This window comes from Coregonus lavaretus (assembly GCF_964263955.1).
Source record: "Coregonus lavaretus genome assembly, chromosome: 15".
NCBI lineage: Eukaryota > Metazoa > Chordata > Actinopteri > Salmoniformes > Salmonidae > Coregonus > Coregonus lavaretus.
Window position 1 is genome coordinate 31320411 of NC_140002.1, and position 12576 is coordinate 31332986.

Sequence of the window (12576 nt, forward strand, 5' to 3'; positions counted from 1 at the left end):
CCGATGATTTGCTGGTGATTTTACAGTTTTAACTAAAAGACAACGAATAAAAAACATAAATACACAGTACCAGTCAAAAGTTTGGACACACCTACTCATTCAAGGGTTTTTCTTTATTTTTACTATTTTCTACATGTATAATAATAGTGAAGACATCAAAACTATGAAATAACACATATGGAATCATGTATTTTACATTTACATTTTAGTCATTTAGCAGACGCTCTTCTCCAGAGTGCATACATTTTTTTTTCTCCATACAGTAACCAAAATAGTGTTAAACAAATCAAAATAGATTTTATATTTAAGATTCTTCAAAGTAGCCACCCTTTGCCTTGATGACAGCTTTGCGCACGGCGGTTGGAGCCAGAAATCTCCAATTTGGACTCATCAGACCAAAGGACAAATTGTCCATTACTTGTGTTTCTTGCCCCAAGCAAGTCTCTTCTTCTTATTGGTGTCCTTTAGTAGTGGTTTCTTTGCAGCAATTCGACCATGAAGGCCTGATTCACGCAGTCTCCTCTGAACAGTTGATGTTGAGATGTGTCTGTTACTTGAACTCTGTGAAGCATTTATTTGGGCTGCAATCTGAGGTGCAGTTAACTCTAATGAAGTTATCCTCTGCAGCAGAGGTAACTCTGGGTCTTCCTTTCCTGTGGCGGTCCTCATGAGAGCCAGTTTCATCATAGCGCTTGATGGTTTTTGCGACTGCACTTGAAGAAACTTTCAAAGTTCTTGACATTTTCCAGATTGACTGACCTTCATGTCTTAAAGTAATGATGGACTGTCATTTCTCTTTGCTTATTTGAGCTGTTCTTGCCATAATATGGACTTGGTCTTTTACAAAATAGGGCTATCTTCTGTATACCTTGTCACAACACAACTGATTGGCTCAAACGCATTAAGAAGGAAAAAAAATCACAAATTAACTTTTAACAAGGCACACCTGTTAATTGAAATGCATTCCAGGTGACTACCTCATGAAGCTGGTTGAGAGAATGCCAAGCGTGTGCAAAGTTGTCATCAAGGTAAAGGATGGCTATTTGAAGAATCTCAAATATAAAATATGTTTATAATGCATCTGTCATGTACAGGTCCCCTGTAGCTCAGTTGGTAGAGCATGGTGCTTGCAACGCCAGGGTTGTGGGTTCGTTTCCCACGGGGGCCCAGCATGAAAATGTATGCACTCAATAACTGTAAGTCGCTCTAGATAAGAGCATCTGCTAAATGACTACAAATGTAAAAATGTAATGTTTTTGATTTGATTAACACTTTTTTGGTTACATGATTCCGTGTGTTGTTTCATAGTTTTGATGTCTTCACTATAATTATATAATGTAGAAAATAGTAAAAAAATAAATACAAACACTGGAATAGGTAGGTGTGTCCAAACTTTTGACTGGTACTGTATATATAAACATTTTCTCAGAGAACTTGGTGGGCCAAATAAAATCGCCCGCTGGCCGCCTTTTGGGGAACCCTAGTTAGTTGCTTTGCTAAGTAGCCAGCTATTAAAGCTAACGATGCTTCAAAATGAAAGATGAAGGCCATTCGCTAAGCTGCGTCAGCAAACTTCTTTGCAAATGAGAAGCACGAACGAACTAACTAGCTAGCAACACGTCGGCTTTCTCTCCATTTTGAGGCCTGCTCCATGTAAGGCCAGCAATATACGTTCTTAAAATACTCCATCTTTGTTCATTGGTTGATGTCGGCGAATACAAGGTTGGCTATCATTCTGGGGCTGTCAGAACTGTAATGGTAACAGTAAATATAACTAAGTTAACAGTTAAAACAAAAAATGCAACTAACCGACTAGTACGAAAATGAATATGTTGTAATACTAGCTAGCTAGACACATTTTCAATATAGTTAACGAGCTACTCCCCGAAACAAGTTACCTAGCTATTTTTCCTTGCTTGGTAGGGTCTTCCGTGTAAACAATGTTCGACGTCCTCCATCTTTGCCAGCAGCTAGCTAACGTTAACTGGCTATCATTATTAGCTAGCTGGCTATCTAACTAGGTAATGGTTAACGTTAGTTATAAACAAACACTCGCATTATGTGTTTTTTGTGAGCAAGACGATTTAGTAACGATTCCGACTCAAAATCAGGCAAAGTCGCTGCACACATCGTGAAAGAGCAACCTAGCTAACGAACTACCAGTAACTACCATGTTATTACTACTGTTAGTGTACTAATAGTTAACGTCACAGCAAATATATTTATCCTTGTTATTTCTCTGTGGTTACACAGTCAAGTGACACGTCTATATGGTTTGATGAAAGCTAATTTGCGACATAACCGCTACTTGAAATCCCAGTTCCTTATTGTAGCTAGCTAACATGAATTGTCCTACAAATAGCTAATAACGTGCTAGTGTATTCAACATTAATAACAACACAGCTAGCTAACGTTAGCTAGCTAGGTAAAACGACAAACTGCCAGAATCATATCCGCCATTTTACAACTTACCTTGTTGTTTGAATCAAACACTGTAATCCATCATCAAACTAGTCCAGATGTTTCTGAAGTTGTCTCGCTGGAACGTTTATTAATTATTCAATATATAATTGGCTATTTATCACACTCTGATTTTTTTGATTTTTTCGATCTGATTCCTGATCTATGGCTACTCTTTTTTTCTGCTAGCTAGCATGTCTCAGTTTGTTGTCGATGGATTCGTGTCGCTGATGTCGCACCACCTGTCGGTCATATTGAACACTACACTTGACCGCAACCTAATTTTCGTACAACAATCATAGATAGGACATTGCCATAACACGGACTGTTGATGATACATAAACCACTGCGAACCAGTATACACATGATGATATAGGCTTTGCACAGCGATAAATAGGAATACCTTTTTACGCACAACATGTTTTATGTACATTAGGTAACCATAACAGATCATTTAATTTAAAAGGGGCTTTACATCTCTAGTCTACCAGTTTCCACTCCCATAAACTCCATTCTCTTACTAACCTTTTTCTTGACTCTCACATAATGAAATGATTATGTCAGGTTGTAGGACAGAATCAGAAATCATGTTGTAGAACAGTATCAGAAATCAGGATGTAGACAATATACAGTGGGGGAAAAAAGTATTTAGTCAGCCACCAATTGTGCAAGTTCTCCCACTTAAAAAGATGAGAGAGGCCTGTAATTTTCATCATAGGTACACGTCAACTATGACAGACAAAATGAGAAAAACAAATACAGAAAATCACATTGTAGGATTTGTAATGAATTTATTTGCAAATTATGGTGGAAAATAAGTATTTGGTCAATAACACAAGTTTCTCAATACTTTGTTATATACCCTTTGTTGGCAATGACACAGGTCAAACGTTTTCTGTAAGTCTTCACAAGATTTTCACACACTGTTGCTGGTATTTTGGCCCATTCCTCCATGCAGATCTCCTCTAGAGCAGTGATGTTTTGGGGCTGTCGCTGGGCAACACGGGCTTTCAACTCCCTCCAAAGATTTTCTATGGGGTTGAGATCTGGAGACTGGCTAGGCCACTCCAGGACCTTGAAATGCTTCTTACGAAGCCACTCCTTCGTTGCCCGGGCGGTGTGTTTGGGATCATTGTCATGCTGAAAGACCCAGCCACGTTTCATCTTCAATGCCCTTGCTGATGGAAGGAGGTTTTCACTCAAAATCTCACGATACATGGCCCCATTCATTCTTTCCTTTACACGGATCAGTCGTCCTGGTCCCTTTGCAGAAAAACAGCCCCAAAGCATGATGTTTCCACCCCCATGCTTCACAGTAGGTATGGTGTTCTTTGGATGCAACTCAGCATTCTTTGTCCTCCAAACACGACGAGTTGAGTTTTTACCAAAAAGTTCTATTTTGGTTTCATCTGACCATATGACATTCTCCCAATCCTCTTCTGGATCATCCAAATGCACTCTAGCAAACTTCAGACGGGCCTGGACATGTACTGGCTTAAGCAGGGGGACACGTCTGGCACTGCAGGATGATAGTCCCTGGCGGCGTAGTGTGTTACTGATGGTAGGCTTTGTTACTTTGGTCCCAGCTCTCTGCAGGACATTCACTAGGTCCCCCCGTGTGGTTCTGGGATTTTTGCTCACCGTTCTTGTGATCATTTTGACCCCACGGTGTGAGATCTTGCGTGCTCCACGACCTCCCAGATCGAGGGAGATTATCAGTGGTCTTGTATGTCTTCCATTTCCTAATAATTGCTCCCACAGTTGATTTCTTCAAACCAAGCTGCTTACCTATTGCAGATTCAGTCTTCCCAGCCTGGTGCAGGTCTACAATTTTGTTTCTGGTGTCCTTTGACAGCTCTTTGGTCTTGGCCATAGTGGAGTTTGGAGTGTGACTGTTTGAGGTTGTGGACAGGTGTCTTTTATACTGATAACAAGTTCAAACAGGTGCCATTAATACAGGTAACGAGTGGAGGACAGAGAAGCCTCTTAAAGAAGAAGTTACAGATCTGTGAGAGCCAGAAATCTTGCTTGTTTGTAGGTGACCAAATACTTATTTTCCACCATAATTTGCAAATAAATTCATTACAAATCCTACAATGTGATTTTCTGGAATTTTTTTCCTCAATTTGTCTGTCATAGTTGACGTGTACCTATGATGAAAATTACAGGCCTCTCTCATCTTTTTAAGTGGGAGAACTTGCACAATTGGTGGCTGACTAAATACTTTTTTTCCCCACTGTATTTTTTCTTAATTTCTGTTACCTGCCAGGACTCCCAGTGAGCCCTATAATAAACAGCTGTGTCTGAATGGAGCAATGACAGATTTGAGTTTGCTGTGAGCCCCTACACTACTTATTTAAATTATGAGAAACCAGAATCAAGTTAACAAACAGATCACCGACCATTTCGAATACCACCGTACCTTCTCCGCTATGCAATCCGGTTTCCGAGCTGGTCATGGGTGCACTTCAGCCACGCTCAAGGTCCTAAACGATATTATAACCGCGATTGATAATAGACAGTACTGTGCAGCCGTCTTCATCGACCTGGCCAAGGCTTTCGACTCTGTCAACCACTGCATTCTTATTGGCAGACTAAATAGCCTTGGTTTCTCAAATGACTGCCTCGCCTGGTTCACCAACTACTTCTCAGATAGAGTTCAGTGTGTCAAATCGGAGGGCCTGTTGTCTGGACCTATGGCAGTCTCTATGGGGGTGCCACAGGGTTCAATTCTTGGGCCGACACTTTTCTCCGTGTATATCAATGATGTCGCTCTTGCTGCTGGTGACTCTCAGATCCACCTCTACGCAGACGACACCATTTTGTATACATCTGGCCCTTCATTGGACACTGTGTTAACAAACCTCCAAACGAGCTTCAATGCCATACAACACTCCTTCAGTAGCCTCCAACTGCTCTTAAACACTAGTAAAACTAAATGCATGCTTTTCAATCGAACGCTGCTGGCACCCGCCCACCCGACTAGAATCACCACTCTCGACGGGTCTGACCTAGAGTATGTGGACAACTACAAATACCTAGGTGTCTGGTTAGACTGTAAACTCTCCTTCCAGACTCACATAAAGAATCTCCAATCCAAAGTTAAATCTAGAATCGGCTTCCTATTTCGCAACAAAGCCTCCTTCACTCATGCTGCCAAACATGCCCTCGTAAAACTGACTATCCTACCGATCCTTGACTTCGGCGATGTCATTTACAAAATAGCCTCCAACACTCTACTCAGCAAATTGGATGTAGTCTATCACAGTGCCATCCGTTTTGTCTCCAAAGCCCCATACACTACCCACCACTGTGACCTGTACGCTCTTGTTGGCTGGTCCTCACTACATGTTCGTCGTCAAACCCACTGGCTCCAGGCCATCTATAAATCACTGCTAGGCAAATCCCTGCCTTATCTTAGCTCATTGGTCAACATAGCAGTACCCACCCGTAGTCTGCGCTCCAGCAGGTATATCTCACTGGTCATTCCCAAAGCCAACACCTCCTTTGGCCGCCATTCCTTCCAGTTCTCTGCTGCCAATGACTGGAATGAATTGCAAAAATCTCTGAAGCTGGAGACTCTTATCTCCCTCACTAACTTTAAGCATCAGTTGTCAGAGCACCTTACCGATCACTGCACCTGTACACAGCCCATCTGAAATTAGCCCACCCAACTACCTCATCCCTATATTGTTATTTATTTTGCTCTTTTGCACCCCAGTATCTCTATTTGTCCATAATCTCTTGCACATCTAGCATTCCAGTGTTAATACTATTGTAATTATTTTGCACTATAGCCTATTTATTGCCTTACCTCCATAACTTGCTACATTTGCACACACTGTATACATATTTTCTGTTGTATTTGTGTATACAGTGTGTTGTTTTTATTGCACTGCTTTGCTTTATCTTGGCCAGGTCGCAGTTGTAAATGAGAACCTGTTCTCAACTGGCTTACCTGGTTAAATAAAGGTGAAATAAATATTTAAAAAAAAAAATCATCACCTCATATCTTGGGCATGGTTAAAATTCAGTAATTATCCTTGCTTGAAAAATTTGCAAAGCTTGCCCCAAGGATAGGGAGAATGTATCTTTCTGTACAGAACTGAAAGAATGTGGTAGATATAAACTAGTGAACCTAATTGTAAATCATTGAACAATACTTTGTATTGATATTCATCTGATTGACAATTCTTCAAATAATAAATCAACATTTTACAGTGGGCAGAAAGCTTTAATATATTCATATAAAAAGAATATGTGCTGCAAATGACTTAACCAGAAGGGACACACTGCCCATTCCTTATCACACATTGTTTCATACACATAACAGATTTGAATAAATAATACAAATGAGCTGACAAAACATCAATATAAACCAATGAAGAGAATAATAAGTGCTTCACAATTAACATAAGATGAAATGTTGGTCTCAAAATAATTACTACTGCAGTCACATTCTTGGATGATGTATAGTTAACCCTGAGTATAAAAAATAAAACATTGCATTTTTTTTGGGACCTTTCTCACTCCTATTGGAACATAGCCGTGAAAGGACTCAATGGATTAGTCGTATCATGGCTAATTGTAACAGTGTCTATGTTTCACCCCAATGTGTTGGCCATTGAGGATATGTGCAAAATAGTTCAATTGTATTTTATGAATATAATAATAATAATATGCCATTTAGCAGACGCGTTTATCCAAAGCGACTTACAGTCATGTGTGCATACATTTTTACGTATGGGTGGTCCCGGGGATCGAACCCACTACCCTGGCGTTACAAGAGCCATGCTCTACCAATTGAGCTACAGAGGACCAAAATATACATTTTTGGCATTGATTTGCATGTTTCAGATGGCCACGACACCATAAATTCCCTCTTACTGCATTATATGCCACGTTAAACAGCTTCAGAATGCTATAACTCATTCGCTTTGAATTTCTGTACATTTGCTGAAGCAAAGTTGCTGATTCACAGCATTTTCATCAACGTTCCACACAAAGTTTCAAGAAGTACAATTGTGACCTTTAAACAGTTCAATAGTATGAAATTCATCCCAAAAAATTCAAATGGCTCAACATTTAACTTGACCTTAATGTACATGCATACAAAATCTTTACATTCAAGTTTTATTTACACATGCCACTCAATTGGATTCAACAGCATATCATCTAAAAATTTCATTTAATTATATAGAGTATTTCATGTCTTGATAAACCTTGTGACAAAATAAAAAATTATTCAAGAGCATACAGACTATTAAATTGGCAGATCCAGAGGTCAGAAATGTATGACTATCACATTATAAAGATGACTTGAAACATATAACCTAAGTCTATAAATATTGTACAGTATACAAAAACAGAGTTGTAGGAATAGATCATGAAACAAAGAGGCTGAAGGACTATCTTCATTTTTGCTCAAACAAAAATTATAATCCATTCTGTAACATAGTAAGAATGATATTCACCATACCAAAGACCTAGTACCTGAAAAATCCAAAACATAAGGTGACAACTTGGGTTGGGTTGTGTCACTATGACAATGTCATGAGCAGGTTCAAAACATGAAAACAAAAGTTAAATAAGCACAGGTGACAAAAATGTCAAAAATTACACTCAGGTTTAATCTATGTGCAATAGCCTGAAGGATTGTGGGGTCTCAGCAGTTGTGTGGCAGTTATGTGATCCTATGTACAGAACAAGCAAATGTATACAGCAGCACTGTGGAGGCTTGCACACTAGGGGGCAGCAAAATGTTTTATTTTCATCAAACTACCGGTCAGCAGGGACGTACGTTGATGGGGGCCACAAAAAAATCTTCATTTATCATGAGGGGCCGCGATGGCTCGCGGATCTGCGTGCCCAAACATGCAGTCAACTGATTTGTTCAACCAATCAATTTGTGCAGTTAAACTACATAACTCTCTTATGTAAATGCATTATAAAGTGGTGAGGAAGAGGTGTCTACCGTGTCCGGAAGCGACTTCACCATTCATTTTATGGATTCAGGTTCACTCAAATATCGTTTTAAGCTTTGTTTTACTATTGACAGTTACAGCTGATTTCGGGATTGTATATCGATTCGCTCTCCTTAAATATTTGTCATCGATTCGCTCTCCTTAAATATTTGTCATCTGATGTACTCGTTTCAGTGTCTGAATTGTTTAATCTAACTTTTCCCGTCGCCTGCTCCTGATATTAAGGCATAAAAACTACAATATCTGTGTCTGAATTAGCCTAGTGACCATGTGCGCCCAGCTATGTCCTGTCCCGAGCTTGTTTTCCACGGTTTTCCCTTTTTGGTACTATTTTCTTACTTTTTAACTCTGCATTGTTGGGAAAGGGCTCATAAGTAAGCATTTCACAGTGAAGTCTACACCTGTTGTAGTCGGCGCATGCGACAAATAACATTTGATTTGACTAAACTAGCTGGCTAACTGCACTATGCTAGACCCTCAACTTAAACTCCTTTGCTAGTTATACAATCATGTAACTAAGAAATTCGCTGGAAATAAACTTAAATTATTTGTTTTGTTGAATAGTCATGACTGGTTCGAGCTATCTGTCGTTTCGTAAGAAAACGGTAGCGAGGGACATCATTACTACTTAACACGAATCCAAGTAAGTTCAGTTTTGAGATCCATTGGCGTAGGGTTAGCTGGACATTTCTGACTGGTCCTGGAACTGTGACAACAGGCAGCCTCTCCCCGCTTGGCTCGATGGGATATGTAGTGATTTTGCCAACACAGCCAGATATGTACACACTCTTGTACCCTTAACCGTTTTTAAACTGACTATCGCATTTGTTGATTAAATCGGACTTTATTCGTATGATGAATAATCCTGGAATGTCACGAGTTAATTGACACGAGACCGCTCGAGAAAATAGCAAAATGGCTAAATTACTTCCGGACAGTATGGGTCCACAGAGCTCCTCCTTACCACTCTATACCAGTAGCCAGGGCCGGCCCTAGCCTTTTGGGGGCCCTAAGCGAGATTTGACGGTGGAGAGAAAAGTGTACGTTTTAAAGTACATTTCCTGCAATTCTAACCATTTTGCTATGGGGTGGAAAGAAATGTTTACAGTTTTAAAGCTAATTTCCTGCAATTTTACTAATTTTGCCATGACTTATGATCATGTTAATATGATATCTGAGTGAGAGTGTTTAACAAAATCAATAGGGGCCCCCTGGAGGTCAGGGCCCCTGGTCACGTGCCTGATTGGTATTCGGCCATGATTACTACAAGTTTAGATAGCTGGCAAGACTTAACAATCTAAAAATGGTTAGCTGACATGGCTAATTGAGTGACTGTCAGTGACTGACATAACAACAGAAAACCTGGTGATACACAACCAAATTTAGAAATTGCACCTTGTGTATTCTACTATTCTAACGCTCAACAGTAAGTTGAGACCCCGAATGAGTTCCTAAAATTGATCTGCGGGCCTACAAAAGAGGGGCCGCCAATTGCCCAACCCTATCTTACAGCTACAGGAAATGGACAATGGCCAATTCACAAGACATTATGACACCTAACTCCCTTAAACAGACAAAAAAATAATACATTCCAAAGGCAACTTACAATATGCAAATACAATACCTGCATTCGAATTGCAGATTTGCACAACGCTGTGCGATCCCCTAAGCATGGAGACAACTGCATGTACACAAATACTGGTAACCAACCAGCTGATTCCTCTGTGCTGGACTTTATGGACTGATGTTCATAATTTGACAAAAGAGATGGCGTGGAAAGACAATTCTACAGTTCACAGGCATAATGCTTTGAAGCATATGCAAACACGTGAGCATACACACACACATTCCGAACTATGGGGACCGAGCCTTCTGCTCCCTTGCCCCTCGCCTATGGAATGCTCTCCCTGACGACCTGAGAGCCTCTCCATCACTCTGAACTTTTAAAACAGGCCTAAAATTCCACTTCTACAGACTGTCTTTTTCATAGTCCTAGTCCCAATCTAAAATCTATTTTGCAACTAGCCCACTCTTGCTATTTTACCTGCCTTGATTCTAAATATATGTTGGTTTTATTGTATATACGCTGAGTGTACAAATATTAGGAACACCTGCTCTTCCCATGACAGACTGACCAGGTGAAAGCTATGATCCCTTATTGATGTCACCTGTTAAATCCACTTCAATCAGTGTAGATGAAGGGGAGGAGACAGGTTAAAGAAAATGTTTAAGCCTTGAGACAATTGCGACATGGATTGTGTATGTGTGCCATTCAAAGGGTGAATGGGCAAGGAAAAATATTGAAGTGCCTTTGAACGAGGTATGGTAGTAGGTGCCAGGCGCACCGGTTTGAGTGTGTCAAGAACTGCAATGTTGCTGGGTTTTTCAGTTTCCTTTGTGCATCAAGAATGGTCCACCAGCCAAAGGACATCCAGCCAATTTGACACAACTGTGGGAAGCATTGGAGTCAACATGGGCCAGCATTCCTGTGGAACACTTTCGACACCTTGAGTCCATGCCCTGACGAATTGAGGCAGTTCTGAGGGCAAAAGCGGGTGCAACTCAATATTAGGAAGGTGTTCCTAATGTTTTGTACACTTTTTTTTCAATAGCACTTTGAGATAACTCTTATGAAAAGCACTATACAAATGAAATGAATTATTATTATTCAGACACACACACGCATCACTGGTGATAGTTATAAGGAAACCGTTCTTTGGTTAGATCGGATGGTGGCTCTACTTCCCTCCGTACATTCTCTCGATATCAGTCTGGAAGTGATTCTTCAGCTCCTTCCTCTTCAGTTTGAATGCATCTGTCACCAGGCCAGTCTCGGGGGTCCAGGGCTCTGGGCTCAAACGCACTTTCACTGGGATCTCAAAACGCTGCAGTTTGACTGGGGGGGGGCACAATGGTTAATATAAAAGGGATATGCATGGCATGAGCAAAGTCCTCTATTGTCACACACTAAAATGATGTCTATTAATTGTAGGTTATTGTCCATCTGGTTAGTCAAGTTAATAAGATATGTGTCAGAGTAGGTTTCAGCCTTACTTGAGACAGCCACCTCTTTGATGGCCTTCAGGACCTCCTTCTCCATGGCTGGGTGGTTACAGATGTCCTCCCAGGCAACACTTATGCCATTGTTATTGGCCAGAGTTGTCAGCTGCTTCTGGTTCGGTACCACAAAGCTTATCACATAGTTCTGGTCACTAAAAGCAAGAGAAAATAAAATTATACAGACTTGAGCATGCACATTGAATATGTTTTAGGGGTGATACATGTAGAATAACTACTAAAACATAACCACAAATGCATGTGGTATCAATGTAAAATCGTTCGGTCCTATGTAAAGAAGTGTATAGTATAAAGCAGACAGAAGAGTTACCTGTTTGCATATGCACAGATGTTGTCAATAAGGGGGCAGTTCTTCAGAGCAGACTCCACTTTCCCCAAGGACACGTATTCTCCTGCCTGCAGTTTGACTAGGTCCTTCTTACGGTCTACAAACAGAGTAGAGAGGGTCAGTGAAAAGACTGAAATATGGCAGCATAGCACTGTTTACATCTGCTTCTTCAGAGAGGTTTTATGGCAGTTAGCATTGTTTGGATCAATTTGAATAGTTTATGACAGTATTACCTCATGGTCATAAAGTGTTGAGAGGCAGCTGTTGTGCAATGAACAGCGAGCACTGGTGTTATTATTCAGATGTTCTCCACCTCCTCTCAGCCACTCACCCACTATCTGCAGACAGCCATCAGGGTGGATCTCCCCCACATCCCCGGTACAAAACCATCTCTGGCCCTGCTCATCCACCCAGAAGTCATTGTTCAGGTGCTCGCTCTTATAGTAACCCATGGTAACGTTGGGCCCACCAATCATGATCTCTCCACGGGGGTGGGGCTGGTCCTGGCTGGTGTATCCACCTTGGGAACACAGTGGGAAGATAAGAGTGAGGCATGGTGGTAGAGAATAACTGTATAAAGGATTGTTAGGAACAGGAAGAAACTAACCACATGGAAACTAAATCAGGGCACATAATGAGAGTCACATGCAAATACGGTAAAAACAAGCAAAGTAGGCAAATAGGGCAGCTACTGAATGAGGATGTCCAAGTCATCCGTGATACGCA

At 40.7% G+C, this 12576-nt stretch overlaps 2 protein-coding genes across 16 annotated transcripts in view; both read right to left on the bottom strand.

Moving 5' to 3' along the window:
• The window catches only part of LOC311142076 (cohesin subunit SA-2-like), a 31178-nt gene extending 28500 nt beyond the window's left edge, over nt 1-2678 (bottom strand). For all 4 annotated transcript variants that reach the window (XM_084177638.1, XM_084177637.1, XM_084177640.1 and 1 more), the window contains exon 1: nt 2473-2678. The gene's annotated coding sequence lies outside the window, so the exon portion shown is untranslated. The remainder of the gene's footprint in view (nt 1-2472) is intronic.
• Nucleotides 2679-7579: 4901 nt separating this feature from the next.
• LOC311142083 (long-chain-fatty-acid--CoA ligase 4-like) overlaps nt 7580-12576 on the bottom strand; it is a 28610-nt gene continuing 23613 nt past the window's right edge. For all 12 annotated transcript variants that reach the window (XM_084177659.1, XM_084177655.1, XM_084177657.1 and 9 more), the window contains 4 exons: nt 12182-12370; nt 11833-11947; nt 11499-11656; nt 7580-11340 (listed from right to left, as the gene is read on the bottom strand). In XM_084177659.1, coding sequence (XP_084033785.1) covers nt 11183-11340; nt 11499-11656; nt 11833-11947; nt 12182-12370 — 620 coding nt within the window. In that variant the 3' untranslated portion in view covers nt 7580-11182. The remainder of the gene's footprint in view (nt 11341-11498; nt 11657-11832; nt 11948-12181; nt 12371-12576) is intronic.